The sequence below is a fragment of the Arvicola amphibius genome, chromosome 13, assembly GCF_903992535.2.
Source record: "Arvicola amphibius chromosome 13, mArvAmp1.2, whole genome shotgun sequence".
Taxonomy (NCBI): domain Eukaryota; kingdom Metazoa; phylum Chordata; class Mammalia; order Rodentia; family Cricetidae; genus Arvicola; species Arvicola amphibius.
Window position 1 is genome coordinate 35,794,153 of NC_052059.1, and position 16,107 is coordinate 35,810,259.

Sequence of the window (16,107 nt, forward strand, 5' to 3'; positions counted from 1 at the left end):
CACCTGCAGTGGTACCTGACAAGGTCACCCTGCGCCATAAATCATAACAGTAAGATTTTTGAGATGAAGTAACATTTTTTTTTCTGTGAAAACATTCATAAGAAAATGGAAAATATGGGGTAGCTGGAGAGATGACTCAGTGATTAAAAGCACTGACTGCTCTTCCAGAGGACCCAGGTTCAATTCCCACTACCTACGTGGCAACTAATAACTATCTGTAAATTCAAGATCTGATACCCTAATGTAGACATACATGCAGGCAGTGCAAATAAAATAAAAATAAATTATTTAAAAAAAGAAAATAGAAAATATACATAACCGTAAAGGAGAAATAAGGTAAGCCTTATTTTTTAGATCTGGAGATAATTAATTTATAGACTTTTTGTTGTTGTAGGTTTTTGTTTGTTTTTGTTTTTGTTCTGAGGCAGGCTCTTTCTTGTAAGCTTATACTAGTCTTACACTTGACGTCTTCTTGCCTTCCTAAGCATTGGGAAATTTTAGACTTAATAAATTTCAAGAATTGAACTGATAGTAGAAAGTGGTCGTAAAAATGGTCAAAGACTAAAAATGGTTTTATAAGTATACCTTTCTCATCTTTTCTGAAATCATACAAATTTGTTTAAAATAAATCCGTTTTGACCGATGACAAAAATCCAGTGCCCTACATTGAAGCTGAGTAACTTACATTCCTCTTATCTTCAAGTCTGAACTAAAAAATACTTGTAACAAATCCAGGAGTCTTTCTCTTCTTTTTTAAGGCAAGGTCAAGCTATGTACTTCAGACTGGCTTTGAACTCAGAATTCTCCTGCCTCAGGCTCCCAAGTGCTGGGATTATAGGTTTGCACCACCATGTTTGGTGTCACTTGGTTTAATAGCGTGCGACACAGGAGAGCTCGTGAAGAGGAAGACTCACTGTGAAGCAGCAGATGCTCTTAAGCTCAGATGTGTGAGCAAAGAAAGTGACCACGTACAGCCTGACTCATAGGAAGGAGATTGAGAGCCTGAAAATGTTACTAAAAAATATGATAATGGTATTGATCTTTGTAACAGTGACCTTGAGCCATCAAGATGTTAAATAGGAAGGAAGTGGAAAGAAGATGGCAATATAAAAATTAGTAGTAGTTAAAATAAGATCTTCGATGCTTAAAAATAGCTTTAGTAATTTGAAGTTTGTTCTGCACAAAGTGGTGAGCACCCCAGTGGAGCTGAATAAGTAAAACTTTGTAGTTTAAAACCATTAAGGAGGCCGGGGTGATGGTGTTTGTCTTTAATCCCAGCACTTGGGACAGAGGCAGGTGGATCTCTGTGAGTTAGAGGCCAGCCTGTTCTACAAGAGCTAATTTCTAGGACGGGCTCCAAAGTTACACAGAGAAACCCTGTCTCAAAAAACCAAATATAAATAAATAAAAATTAAAAAGTAATGTGATTTGGGGGAATCTGTTTTATTCCTTGCTGCCATACATTTATGCGAGTTTCCATTTCAGGAAGGAACATCTGCCATGGAAAATCTAAATGAAATGCAGTGTATGTGGTTTGAGACAGAATGCATTTCGGCCTATCAGCGCCTTGGGAGATACGGGGATGCCTTGAAAAAATGCCATGAAGTGGAAAGGGTGAGTTGTTTAGGACGTAGGTTCTAGTTTCTTCTGTAAGTGACAAGGAAAGCAGGTACATGTCTACACTGGATCATCTGCCTCTTCTGACTAACTGTGACAGCTTCATTTGAAAACGGTTCCTTAACTACTGTTGTGAGCAGTGCGCAGTGAACGAGTACTTCTTTGACACTTTTGACATGTTTATGTATTTTTTTTCTGAAGAGAAAAGGAAACAGTTTAGTAAAAACAGTTTGTCCTGTGACTGACATACATTCACATTTTCTCTTCCCTCATCTGGCCATTATTTAATTTTCATCAGCAGCCTAGGAGGACACACAGCAGGTGGCAACATCTTCCCCCTTAAACATCAGGATCTGGTCCACAGTCAGCCTCTCTCCAGTCTGTCTTCCCAGGATGTTTGTTCTCACATTGGTACCCTGTGCATCAGCTGGCCAGTTTGCAGACTATTACATACATTGAGAATTTTGTGTATGACATGCCTTAGTGAGGGCATTTTTCTTTTCCTTTGTGTGAATTTTTGTTTTCCTGTTCTTTGTCATCTCTGAAGCACTCTCCTTCTACATGGACCACAGGAGGAAAGGAGCCGCAAATGCACCCCTGAGGCAGTCCTCAGCAGCCCTCAGTTGTGGGGCACTCGGCACCACTCTTCCCCTGCTGACGCAGTATAAAACCACAGGCATCGTAGTCAGGTGAGCCTGATGTCTGCACCGTGGCAGTCACTTTGGCCTTCCTCCCATGCGAAACTTCCGAGGTTACCCGGAGGAAGGCTCTGTCTTAGGGGGTGGCTTTTGATGGGAGCTGGAACTAGGATTATACCAGAACTTTTATAGAAATCTCCAAGATTTGCTTTGTTTTGTTTTTGTTTCTTCTGTCCTTTAAACTTGTATTTCTAGGGGAAAGACTTCTCATTTTCTCTTTGAGAATTCTAAGTCTTTTTTATTATATGTTAAATATTCAAACACTGTAGTTTAAATCAGGCTTCTGTTTCTGTGGTGAAATTGTGGAACAGAGTTGGGGCTGGAGTTGTAGGCCTGTAATCCCAGAACTCAGGAGGATACTAAGTTTGAGGCTAGTCTGAATTGCAAGTGGTATTCAAGGTCAATCTAGGTGACATAGACCTTGTCACAACAAAAAAGGGACAGGAGGTAGGTCGGTGAATAAATGTGCTTGTTGTCCAAGCCTAGTGACTTGACTTCAGATCTGTGGAGTCCATAACTCCTGAATGTGGTGGTGTGTGCTTGTAGTCCTGGGGTTCCTGTGGTGAGTTGGGAGGTGGAGATGAGGCAAAAGCAGGAAAATCCCTTGGCACTTGTGGACCAGCTAGCCTGGAGTGCACAAATTGCAAGAGAGACCCTTGTCAAACAAGGTGGATGGACTGGAGAGATGGCTTGGCCGTTAGGAGCACTTGCTCCTGCAGAGGACGGGGCATTTGATTCCCAGCATCCACATGGTGACTTATAACCAGCCATCCTTGACTCTTAACTCCAGAGTATCTGATAGATCTTCTGATCTTCATGGACAACACACATGCACATGGTATAAAAACATACATGCAGGCAAGACACTCATACTCATAAAATAAATGAATGAAAATGAACCAAGAAAACAAAACGAAGTGGAAGGTGAGCACTAACACCCACGTTTGCCCTCTGACCTCCATGTATGTGTCATGGTACACATATCCATCACACACACATATTGAACACAAACCTTACACAGAAATAAAGAACAAAAGCTAGCAGCAAAATATACTGAATATCAGTAGCTTATATTAGTGCTCACTGGTGTCTGCCACTTCAAAGGCTTCCTGCATGTTACAGAAAGATTTCATGTTCCTGTTGTCATGAGAGATACATTCTTTAAACACTTGCGAATTAGTACTTTTAGCAAGGATGCAAGTAGAAACCTCGTTTTCCTGCTGAAGTTTAATGTAAATGTTCGTAGGGTTGTTAAAGTTGAAACTTCTCAGACTTAAGTCCCATTCTTAATATTGATACCTCTATTGCTTTAAGATTTGCAGTATTTTCTAGATTCCCAGACTGTGATAAGTAAATCTTTTGCTAGTGTGTGTCATTAGGTTTATAGTGACTTTGGCTGAGTAGCATGAATGAAATTCTTATATTAGGTAAACTACTTCTAGTTCAAAAAATGATTTAATTTAAAAAATATTTTTGAAGGGAAAGGATTACACTGACTACCAGAGATTAAAATGTAGAAATCATCACTCTCTGTTCATATGGCCTAATTATATTTATTAAAAAATTAACTGTCTTATTCAGAGTTTGTTATTGGCATTTCACTCTATGAAAAATCTGAAACATAAACAAGAAAAGAGCTACTTCTTATGCCACTTATAATAATTATATTTATACTAAAAATAAAAGCTTAACTAATATACATATTTTACATGTATGTAGAAATGTGTTTAGTATAAATAATATTAATGACTGATGTCTATCAAATTTAATACATTTAAAGAAAATGCGTAATGTCGTTGGAAAGATTTAAGACTATAACTTCAGGCTTAGGAACAAGGGATATGGCTCAGTGGTTAAAGTTCTTGTTGTATATATGTGAGATTCTGAGTTCAAATCTCCAATGCTGATTTAAAAAAAAAGAAAAGCAACAGGCATAGAAGCACACATCTGAACGGATGAGACAGACAGACCCTTGGGATCTGGCTAGGTAGTGTAGATGAAATAGTGAGTTCCAGGTCCGGTAAGAGACCTTGTCTTAAAATGGGGGGGGGGGGGGGGGAAAAGAAAAAAAAGGATTTGAAGTATCCTGTTTCAACCTCTGGTTTCAACATGAACCTACCCTGTAAACACACATGCAGAATTTGGCCTGGGGAGGTGGCCCCTTCAGTAAAAGCACTTGCTTGCAAGCATGAGGACCTGAGTTGGCTCCTCAGAACCCTTGTGAAAAGCAAGGTGGAATGGTATGTGTCTGTAATCCCAGCAGTGACAGGTGGATCCCTGGAAGTTACTGGGCCAGCTAGGCTGGCCAACATTAGCAAATATCCGGTCAGTGAGAAACCTTGTGCCAAACAAAAGTCAAAGGCACCTGAAAACGGACATCTGAGGTTGTTCTCTGACCTACACACACGTCATATTCTCCCACACCAACAAGAATGCCCACATATACACATGTGCCCACAAAAAGTATAAAATTCAAAGGTTTGGGGGTTTTTTTTGGTTTTTTGTTTTGTTTTTGAGACAGGGTCTTACTATGCATGCATTACTGACTTTTTGACTAGGCTGGCCTCAAACTCATAGAAATCTGACAGCCTCTGCCACTTGAGTGCTGAGATTAAAGGTGTGCACCACCACATCCAGCTTTCAGAGATGATTTCTTAACTACATACCCAAGTTAAGTTACTTTATACCTGGCTTCTTATGCTTTAATAAGGAAGTAAATACCTATCATAAATAAAGTTTTACATTTTATTTTTAAAATATAAAGCTAAGAAGCAAGTTTAAGGAGCAGGTCTTTGTGCTTTCATGATTTTAATCAAGAACTTTTTCATTAAAGGCAGTTTTAGCTTTCACATGCTGCTATGGTTTCTTAGAAATTGGATTTGAAATTTTAGCGTTCTGGAATGTCCTTTTCTGTCTTCATTGTGACCCTCTAAGTAGATTTTAACATTATCATTTAAAGATCATGTGGCCTAGTTCAATCTGATGCTTAAGTTTTATTAAACAAAACTGTTTTCAAAGTACTGACGGTAAGCTTGTATTCATAGCAACATTCTAAATTATCTTTTTAAAAACACTGGGATCTCTTTTAGTGTGCTGGTTAATATTTGGGTCAGGGCAATATATATTGCATATAATATACGTCTCTAATTCTGTATAATTTGGGATTTCTAAAGTCTGTTGCATCTTTTTAAAGTTATCACATGCTTTATAACAACAGATACTTTAGACGGGAAAAGGTTTTGTATTCCCTGAGATGATCTAGTCACCATTTTCAAGAGCAGGCATTTTTACCCCTTTGTGTGCATTCTTAATCATCTGAGCCAAGAATTCAGAGAGATGGCAGACAGAAAAGTGGCCAGAAGAGAAGGCCATACAGAATTCCTGAAGAAAGTCATATTCTAAAACTTTGATGGCTTTTCTTAATTATTTGCCAACTAGTCTTAATTCAAGCCCAATTTTTGTTTTGTTTTGTTTTGCTAAGAGAGGGTCTTGCTGTATAGTAGGTGATAGCTTCAAAGTTCATGGTCAAGCTTAGCTTTGTTGACCATCTGCCAGCAGTGTCTACTAGGCAGGGGAGAAAGGGTTAAAGGTTATTTATTTAGTTGTTATGTAGTATTCTGCAATGCCCGTGTTTATTCCAAAGCAAATGTCCATATGCCATTGCAGTATCCTGCTTTTTCTGATTGCTTCTAGCTTTTTTTTTTTTTTTTGTTTTAACTACTGGGAGCTATATGGAGTAAATGAACACCCAGGTTTGCCTTTGATTGAGTGGCTCCAAGACACAGCGTGTTCACTGGAAAAACTGAGATGGCTTCTGGTAAACTGGGCTAAGTTGGTCACCCACTTTATAAAGACATCAACTGGAGAGAGGCAGCCTGTGGGCTGTTACTGATAAAGGTGGATTGAGTGTGATTTCAGATGACTTCTAAAATGGAATTGAAATCCATGTCTACTGATATTTCTAGGAATAGCTTTGGAAGCTCGTCATCTCTTTTTCATGTATTTCTCAACCTAAATAGTCTTGTAGTCCCGTGAATGTTTTCATCGTACTGTGTGTTCTAGAACTTAGCCTTTCTGTTTCCCTTAGCCAACTGTGTTTAATTTTAATGTATTATTCTTACGTCACCTTGGTTTACCTTAAGGAAAAGTACTGACAACTTTATGAAATATGTTAGCCTTTGATTTAAAAATTAAATTAATGTTACTAATTTATCTCATTGGGAAAATTCAATTTTCAAATATGTCATTAAAACATAATTTTCTAATAACTGAACTAATACGTAATGTTTATTTTTATCTGTTTCTTGTCTCCATGTTTTACTTTTATTCGTCTTGGAATTCTCTTAAACTCTTAGGTATTTAGTGTGATTCTGTATATATAACATGTTTCTCATTATCAAGATGACTGAAAATATCAAGCGATTAGGAACAATTGCTAATATATCCTCTGCACAGTGAGTTGCTAGACCACCCTCAGCACCCTCTTTCCCCCAAGGGAATATAGAGTACTTCATTTTGTATATACAATTTGGAGAAGCCAAAGCAGATTGGGGAAGCAGAGGTATAAATATGTTTCAGGGAGAAAACTAAATTATAAAATTGCCTTGTGTCCATAAGAGGTGAATTGTTTTCTTTTTATGGAAGGAACTACTAATTAACCTTTTGTGGGTGGGTGTGATTCCTTTGGAAATTAGATGAAAGCATTGCACTTGTTAGGAAGCCCTTATGACTTAAGGTTTAAAAATTTATGGAATATGGGTATATTAATGGTTCTTCACTAGGGAAAAGTCATAAATAATGCTGTCTTTGATAGCACTTTACTAATAAGGATAAACTTTAAAACATGTTGCTTGAACAATCGTGTTAAGAAACTGGCTGTATAGATGTATTCATAATTTAGATAAAATCACTAAGGCACTGAGAAATAAAAAAATTTTTCACGTGCCCTATTGACAAGCTCTGCCTCACCTGGTGGGTTCTGTGCTATTAGGAAGGAGGCTTACAGATGGTTGTGTTAGACTCCACTAGGACTGTTTGTAAGCAGTCTTGCCCTCACAACAGCTCAGGGAGGGTAGATGGGTTAGATTTGTAAACATTTAACGTGAGCCTGCATGGAGTCAGTTTCCAAGTTGTGTTTAGTTCTTGCCTTGTTGCTTTTTATGGGAGGACAGAGGAGAACTACATTGACAGGTTTAAAAGATGACCTGATACTTGTCTTATCAGCGTAGAGGGTCGTCACAAACTATGATAGGAGGAAATAGGGTAGATTATAGGACAGCCCTTTAAGTTGGGATCAGGTGTGGTCAGCATAGTGCAGCTGTCAAAAAGACACTTTAAGTTGAGTGCAGAGAACTTGATGCCTTTTGCGTTAACATTGGAAAGGGCAACCATGTGCAACTGTGACTGTATTGTTGGGGGATTTCTGTAATTTTCTTTTAAAAGGTAGAGGTTATTGACATAAATGTAAGGGATAATCTTGTGGTTTTGTTTTTAAGCATTTTTTTGAGATAACCGATGATCAATTTGACTTCCATACATACTGCATGAGAAAGATGACCCTTCGTGCTTATGTTGACCTCTTGAGATTAGAAGATACTCTCAGAAGACACACCTTTTATTTCAAGGCTGCTAGATCAGCAATTGAAATATATTTGAGATTACATGATAACCCTTTAACCAGTGAAAGCAAGCAACAAGACATAAATTCAGGTAATGAAAAGATTTTAAAAATATACTAAATTTCAAAATATTATCAGATATTAACATATTGCATAGGAAAACATCAACAAATGATTAAGGATATAAAAATGTTAGCTGGGCGGTGGTAGTGCACATCTTTAACCCTAGCACTTAGGGAGGCAGACACAAGCAGATCTTTAAGTTCAAGGCTAGCCTGGTCTACAGAGTGAGTTCCAAGACAGCTAGGTACAGAGAAACCTTGTTTCGACAAAAAAAAAGAAAAAAGAAAAGGTTAAATCAGTTGTGCACTGTATACTATATCAGATTGTCTTGCCTCACCCTATGTTTGTACAGCTATTAACAATAAAAGAGTATGCTGTAAAATGGATGAGAAGACAGTATTGGCTATTGATACATTAGGAAAAAGTCTGGGAGACTTCAAATAAAGTCAGGGCTGGTGTTCTTTAGCAGATATATCTTGGTCAACCCAATCAGATGACTTGCATGCCTCCTCCTATCCCCAGTCTCTCTGCCCAGCTGCCCTCAAATTCTTGATGTTTCTGCCTTAGCCTCCTAAATGGAGTTACAGGGATGTGCCACAGCATTAAGCTGTCTGTCTTGATTTTGTTTTCAGTAACATCAGTTAAGAAAGAACATGAATGTCTGGACTATTTTCTTTTCTTTAAATAGTAATTGAAAAAAAACTTTTGAGGCTTGTGAGATGGCTCAGCAGATAAAATTCTCACCACACAAGCCTCATGATCTGAGTTTGGTTCCTGGAACCCTTGTAAAGGTAGAAGGAGCGAACCAATTCTATAAGGTTGACCTCTGACCTTCACACATGCACTAGGGCACACCCCCCTCCAGTCTTAACCTCTTTACCTCTCCCACCACAAGCATAATGTTTTTGTTTTGTTTTATATCTCTGTGTTGCCCTGACCATACTAGAACTCACTCTGTAGACCAGACGCTGGCCTCATACTCAAGAGATCCACCTGCCTCTGCCTCCTGAGTGCTGGGATTAAAAGCATGTGCCACCACCCAGCCTAATAAATGTTTTTTAATTAAAAATTAAAAAGCTTTGCATACTTCAGGAAAACGACACATTCTTACAACTTGTGGTGTTTGCTTTACTGACAGTGAGAGTGCCTCTGTTATACAGATGGAGGCCCAGTGCGTAGTGCTCGGAAGTATGGCTTCATTGGCTACAGTCACTCACCCTTGGAACACTTGGTACATGTTTTATGACTTGAAACTGAGGGGGATAAAGTGATTTTCCTGTTATTTATTGTATAGGAGACTGTGTTTGTTTTCCTGTTGTGATAGCTGTCCTGACAAAAGCAGGTGATGGGACTGTATCCAGGTTAGGGTCCATCATAGCAGGGGAGCCAAGGCAGCAGGAACCTAGAGCAACTGGTCACAGCCCCCAGTCAGGAGCAGCAAGAATGTCTGCATATATACAGTGCTCAGCCCTTTCCTTTTTTAATACAGTACGGGACCCAAGCCCAGGAAATGGTGTTTCTCTTTCCACATCAGTTAACATAACCAAGACAGTTTCCCACAGATATGCTGACAGGCCAACCTCGTCTAGACGGGTCCTTATTGAGACTCTTCCCAGGTTACTGTAGACTATATCAAGTTGACAGAGGCAGGGTTGAGTTAATTAGTTTCAGTTTTTAATGCAACCAGCATTTATAGGCTACCTCTTGTGTGCTGTGTTTGGCTAGTCACAGGAATATACTTTCTAAAACTTTTACCTAGTTACCTCCATCCCTTCCTAAAAGAAAACTATATTAATAGTATATATTATAGAAAAGGCAAAACATGAAAAATGGGAGTGACCATGTTTTACACATTTGAATATTTATAGAAATCCTGTCAGCCAAGGAACTGAAGAAAATGCTTAGCAAGCAAAGAAGAGCCCAGAAAAAGGCTAAGTTAGAAGAAGAGAGAAAGCACATAGAAAGGGAACGTCAACAGAAACATCAAAAGAAAAAAAGAGAAGAAGAAGAAGAAACTGCCAGTGGTCATAAGGAAGAACTTACACCTGAAAAGCTAGAGAGGGTGAGTTGAGTTTACAGGTAACTATTTATGGTAAAAGTCGTGCTGTTTGATTCTGTTCTGGCCATAATTTATTTAAATGTTTAAGTAAGAAGCCACTTCTGTTATTTCAAGTCATTATGAGAACCCTGGTTACTGTTTGAATGACAATATGCAAATTTTGGCTAATGGGAAATTATATATAGAACTATTATAGACCAGAATGGGGTCCTCTAAAGGCACGTTCTAACTCCCAGAACCTGCGAGTGTGTGTACATGGCAAAGGTAAATGAAGGTTGTAACTAGCTGTAGTTCAGATGAAGAAGTCAACTGGAGGCTCCAGCCATTGAAACAGGTCCTTTGCATATATATTATGGCTTCCTGAGTGTGCGGATAAATGGGTCAGTGTTTGTGCTTACTATATATATTTTTTATTATCCCTTAGAAGCCTGTTTGTTTTCTAGTAAGAGACAGAAAGGGGGTGGACCTAGATTGGAGGGGAGGTGAGGAGGAACTGAGAGGAGCAAAAAGAGGGGATTCTGTAATCAAGTTGTATTCTGTGAGAGGAAAGCAATCTATTTTCAGGATGGGGGGGAGAGATTGATTGAGATCAGCCTGAAATGCCCACATGGTCCAGCATGGTCAGACAAGGCCTGTCACAAATGGGACATAAGGATAGGGTGAGGTGTTGCTGGCATTCAAGGTGGAAGAGGGCCAGAGTCATGTGATGTGGGTCGCTGAAGGAAGTAGAAAAGGCTTGGAAATGAATTCTCTCCTAGAACCTGTGAAAGGGGGTGCAGTGTTTGTGATGCCTTGGTTTTAAGCCTACTGAGCAAATGGTGTGGGACTTACAATCTACAGAACTGAGAGGACACCCGTGTGTGAAGTTTGTTGTAGCAGCTGTGTATTTTCATCTTACTGTTTATGTGTGTGTGGTAGGGGTGGCTTACAGAGGCGAGTAGAAGGCTTTGGCTCTCCTGGAGCTGGACTTAGAAGTTGTTAGCTGCCTAACATAGTGCTGGGAGCTGGGTCCTCTTGAAGAACAGTAAGTGCTCGTAACAGTTGTGCTGTCTCTCCTTTCCCGGACCATGTACTTTGAATTTATTTACAGGTGAGAGTTTTAAATGTTTCCGTGCTCATTTTGGTTTATCGAGAGCTTTTTGAGGGCCAGCCTCAGTGCTGTCTCAGGGTTCAGAATGAAAGCTTCAGTCAGCAGAAAGCTAAGGGTCTGAGGGCGAGAAATGAATCTCTCACGCCGTACTTTTTCGTGCCAGTTTCTTTATTGTTCTGCCATGCTGCAGTTTCTAGTTTAGATACATACCCAATGGCAATTGTCTGGTAATCACAAAGTTACAGAACTTGAATTTCTCAGGGTCATAAAGCAGGTAAGAACTGTTCCAAGCGAGTCAGCATCTTTATGGCCCCGAGGAGACATGGCTAGGACACCTGGGCAGCGCTAAAAGCCAAAAAGGCTGCTTTAGGAGGCTTTAAATTCTAAGAGGGGAGAAGGGGAGTTCATGCATAATACTATATTCTTAAGTATGATTAATTAAACTAGAGGTTTGGAAGCACACAGTGATCGGCAGCCTCTCTCTGCCTGCCACACTGAAGTGCCTGTGATCAGCGTCAGGGTTGTTATGGTGACCAGAGAAACTGCAAAAGAAAACGTGTGTCATCTGGTCCGCGTCAGCATTTTCACCAGGGACTTCTCAGATATGCAAATTACATGTATCCCCCAAAGTGGTTAGAACAAGGAGCCTTTATGGTTATAGAGGACAAAATCCCACTGCCCATGCCAAACAGTGGTGCTTGTCCTAATGCAGTCCATGTGAAGGGGATTACCTTCCAGAGCTGACTAAATAAACAATGACTTTTTTCTGTTATCTCTCAGGGTTAGGACACAGATGATAAATTTCTTGGTTAAATTCCTGTATCAGTAAGCTGAAGTGAGTGAGGGTAAGTGTAAGGAGTTAGAAGCTTTTTGTAGGGTTAGAGCAGGGGTCAGCTGCGGTTAGCACTTTCCCAAGTCATCTGCAGGAGAATTTGGGACACCCAATCCCCTTATCAGGAAGAGCTAAGAATCAAACAAACTTGGACATGCCCACCCCTATCTTGAAGGCTCCAAATGTGATCTCTTTGAAAGACTCCTGACCAAATGTCCTGCCAAAATAAAAGATAATTGCAGGGAGCTGGCTTTTTCTAAATACTTTTTAATTGTTCATATTGAGCTATTCATTCTTCTCCACTTCTCCCTTCCTCCCGTCTCCCCTTCTACCCTCTCCTGTGTCCCTCCACCCCCACACTCCCATTTTCTCAGGAGATCTTGTCTTTTTCACCTTCCTATGTAGATCCATGTATGTCTCTCTTAGGATCCTTTTTGTTGTCTAGGTTCTCTGGGGTTTTGGCCTGTAGGCTGGTTTTTCTTTGCTTTATGTCTAAAAGCCACTTATGAGTGAGTACATACTGTATTTTTCTTTCTGGGTCTGGGTTACCTCACTCAATATGTTTTTTTCCTAGATCCATCCATTTGCCTGCAAATTTCAAGATGTAATTAATTTTTACTGCTGTGTAGTTCTCCATTATATAAATTATCTCAGGGAATGGAGCAGAAATTAGACTGTGGGAACCAAGGTTTTAGATTGTATGACTTAATTTCTCACCAAAGGTCCCACAGAGTGGGGATACGTCACCCACTATTCCAGTTCATAGGAAAAATGTGCCCAATAATTTATACACGCTGAATCTTTTGGGGCAGCTCCTACTTAGAGAAAGAGAGTGCTTATGGCTTCACAAGAGTTCTACTGTAAGAACAGTGTTATACAAAAGGTGATAGGCCCAGCATCATGTGACTTGGTTTATCTCCATCAGAATGCATTCATTCTGGTGGCTAACCTTCTACTTTATCAGCTGAAACCTCACTGCATAATTCTTGTAGACCGCAGCAAGGCTATATAAGAAAGTATACAAATTATATATCTGTACATGTTTATATAAAACTTGAAATGAACTTGTAGCTGGTTTTTTTTGTTTGTTTGTTTTGTTTTGTTTCTCTAGGTAGCTCTGGCTGTCCTGAAACTTGCTATGTAGGCTAGGCTGGCCTTGATCTCACAGAGATCTAACTGTCTCTGCTTCCCAAGAGCTGTGATTAAAGGTGTGTGCCACCACCACCTGACTATACCTGCTTTCTAAATACAAAAATTTTCTTCTCTGCTTCAAAATAGGTTGACAATCCATTAGAAGAAGCCATCAAGTTCCTCACTCCTCTGAAGACCCTTGCTGCTGATAACATTTATACCCACCTGCTGGCATTCGAAATATATTATAGAAAAGGTAACAAATTGTTTTGAATTAAGGTTTGTATGCTTATTATTGTTTTGTTTTCGGTGGTGCAGGGGGTTGAAGCCTGAACTTCACATAGGCTAGGCATGTGCTTCTTTACCCAACTAACACACTCTTAACCTTGAGTACAGCTTCTAGCCTGTGTAATGTTAATTGTTTTAGATATAATTTTCTCACTTAGATCCATTTTTGCTTTCTGGAGCTTTAATCAACCTTCCACAAAAGGTCCAATTCCCTCTTATTTTTCTACTCAAAACTTTGCTGGGCAACATATTAAAATATTATAAAATCCAGTATGAAAATATTTTGAACAATTACACAGATTGTTCACATGTTTTATGTCAATACAAACTAACATTTTACATTTGGGAAGAGGGAATCTCACTTGAGAAAATGCTCCTATCGGATTGGATTGGCCTGCGGAACGTTTTCTGGTTTATTGTGGAAAACTCTAGCTCACTGTAGACAGTGCCACCTATGGGCTGGTGATTCTTTGAAGTACAAGAAAGCACACTGAGCAAGCCATGAGGAGCAAGCCAGTAAGTAGAGTTCCTCCATGGTCTCTGCATCAGTTTCTGCCTCAGGATTCCTGTATTGAGTTCCTGGATGATGGGCTTCCAGCTGTAAGATGAAATAAACCCTTTCCTCCCCTGGTTACTTTTGATCATGTGTTTTATCACAGCAGTGAAAACCCAACATTTATGTGAAGTATTTTTTTTTTCTTCTTTGGTTTTGCGAGACAGGGTTTCTTTGTGTGGCCTTGGCTGTCCTAGAACTCGCTCTTTATACCAGGCTGGCCTCGAACTCACAGAGGTCTGTCTGTCTCTGCCTTGTGAGTTCTGCAACTAAAGATGTGCACCTCCCAGCCTATGTGAATCAACTTTTAAAGTTTTTCTTAGGAAAGCAAAAATTGTCTTAGATAATGCAAATTAACTTTGACTTTTCCTCACAAGTGTGTTTTAAAAATTAAGTTTTAAAATTGAATTTAAGTGAAGCTAAAATAAATGAAGAAGATAACACACAAATACTGATGCTGGGTTTTTTGATTTGTTTTTCTGGCACAGGAAAGTTTCTGCTAATGTTGCAGTCTGTTAAACGAGCCTTTGCCATCGACAGTAATAATGCATGGTTACATGAATGCTTGATTAAGTTTTCTAAATCTGGTAAGTATAAGGAGAAGCAATGTCAGCCATCCTCCATTCGCCAGACATGAAGGAGACTGCAAAGATGCAATCAAATCAAATGTTTGCCTGATAGCAAATGGTAGTACACCTGTAATTTACCAATAAGATAAGATTAGTGCTTTTTAGACTATACTGGCCGGGCGGTGGTGGCGCACGCCTTTAATCCCAGCACTCGGGAGGCAGAGGCAGACGGATCTCTGTGAGTTCGAGGCCAGCCTGGTCTACAAGAGCTAGTTCCAGGACAGGCTCCAAAGCCACAGAGAAACTCTTTCTCGAAAAACCAAAAAAATAAATAAATAAATAAATTAAAAAAAAAGACTATACTGTTTGAAAGACTATACTGTTTCAGAGGAGTGATAAAATAATTTTACTCTGGATATATACATTAAGCTTAACACTTAATTATAAAAATATTTCAGTTGATTTTTTTCCCCTGAAAGGACAGATAAAAAACAAATCCAAATGTTTTTGTTTTTGTAGTATCTGATCATAGTAATCTTCCAGACATTGTGAGCAAAGTTCTAGCTCAAGAAATGAAGAAAATATTTGTCAACAGAGATTTGTACAGCTTTAATGAAGATTTTCTCAAACACAATGCTACCTCTCTTCAGCATCTGCTTTCAGGTTTGTATTTGGAAAAGTGTTCAGTCTAATTAATTACCAGAAAAAAAAAACATGGAACCATTTGTATTTTGGGGTTTTTTTAATATCTGTCTATAGATTGATCGATTGGTCAATCGACCGATCGTGTGTGTGCAGTGTCCTGCCTGCATGCATGCCTGGGCACTAGATCTTATGGTTGGTTGTGAGCCACCACGTAGTTTCTGGGAATTAAACTTAGGACCTCTGGAAGAGCAATGCTCTTAACCACTGAGCCATCTCTCCAGCCCTCCCTTCTCAGTTTGTATTTTTGACCTGGCCAAAATGTTCTTATTAAAAAGGAGAATAGAAGCACCGCTCTTGGAATTGATTCACACAGCCTTGTCGGAAAGCTTTTGTCCATCTTACTGAGAGTTGCACCGTAGGTGCTGGAGGAGGCTCAGTGGCTAAGAGCACTGCTGCTCTCGCAAACCCAGGTTCAGTTTCCAGAGCCCCACATGGTGACGCACAAGCATCCTTAATGCCAGTTCCAGGGGACCCAGTGCTCTCTTCTGACTTCTGCGTGTACCAGGTATGCACACAGTACACAGATACATAAACAGGCAGAGCAGTACACATAAAATATAAAAATATTTTTTTTTTTTCAAGACAGGGTTTCTCTGTAGCTTTGGAGCCTGTCCTAGAACTAGCTCTTGTAGACCAGGCTGGTCTCGAACTCACAGAGATCCGCCTGCCTCTGCCTCCCGAGTGCTGGGTAAAAATATTTTTTAAAAGTTGCACATTAACTATGCCTTTTGGTTCTGTAGTTATACAATCCACCTACCATTGTGGGGGTAGTTGTTCTTAGATGCTAGTGCATGTGGATTACAAGTTTGAAACGACCTTAGTTGACTACATACACAAACCCTGGCTCACACAAAATTAATGCAAAGAAAGAAAGATATCTACTG

General features: G+C 39.5%; 1 protein-coding gene across 6 annotated transcripts in view; it reads left to right on the forward strand.

Annotated features, from left to right (window-relative positions):
• Positions 1–16,107, forward strand: part of Naa16 (N-alpha-acetyltransferase 16, NatA auxiliary subunit) — a 59,177-nt gene that overhangs the window by 36,246 nt on the left and 6,824 nt on the right. For 4 of the 6 annotated variants that reach the window (XR_005282978.1, XM_038310125.1, XM_038310127.1 and 1 more), the window contains 6 exons: positions 1,486–1,614; positions 7,811–8,024; positions 9,865–10,058; positions 13,256–13,364; positions 14,438–14,536; positions 15,038–15,181. Coding sequence is in view for 4 of the 6 variants with exons in the window: in XM_038310125.1 (XP_038166053.1) it covers positions 1,486–1,614; positions 7,811–8,024; positions 9,865–10,058; positions 13,256–13,364; positions 14,438–14,536; positions 15,038–15,181 (889 nt within the window). In the remaining 2 variants the exon portion in view is untranslated. Of the gene's footprint in view, positions 1–1,485; positions 1,615–2,164; positions 2,307–7,810; positions 8,025–9,864; positions 10,059–13,255; positions 13,365–14,437; positions 14,537–15,037; positions 15,182–15,633; positions 15,789–16,107 lie in introns of those variants that run through there. The other 2 variants (XM_038310126.1, XR_005282979.1) reach the window with 2 other exon arrangements.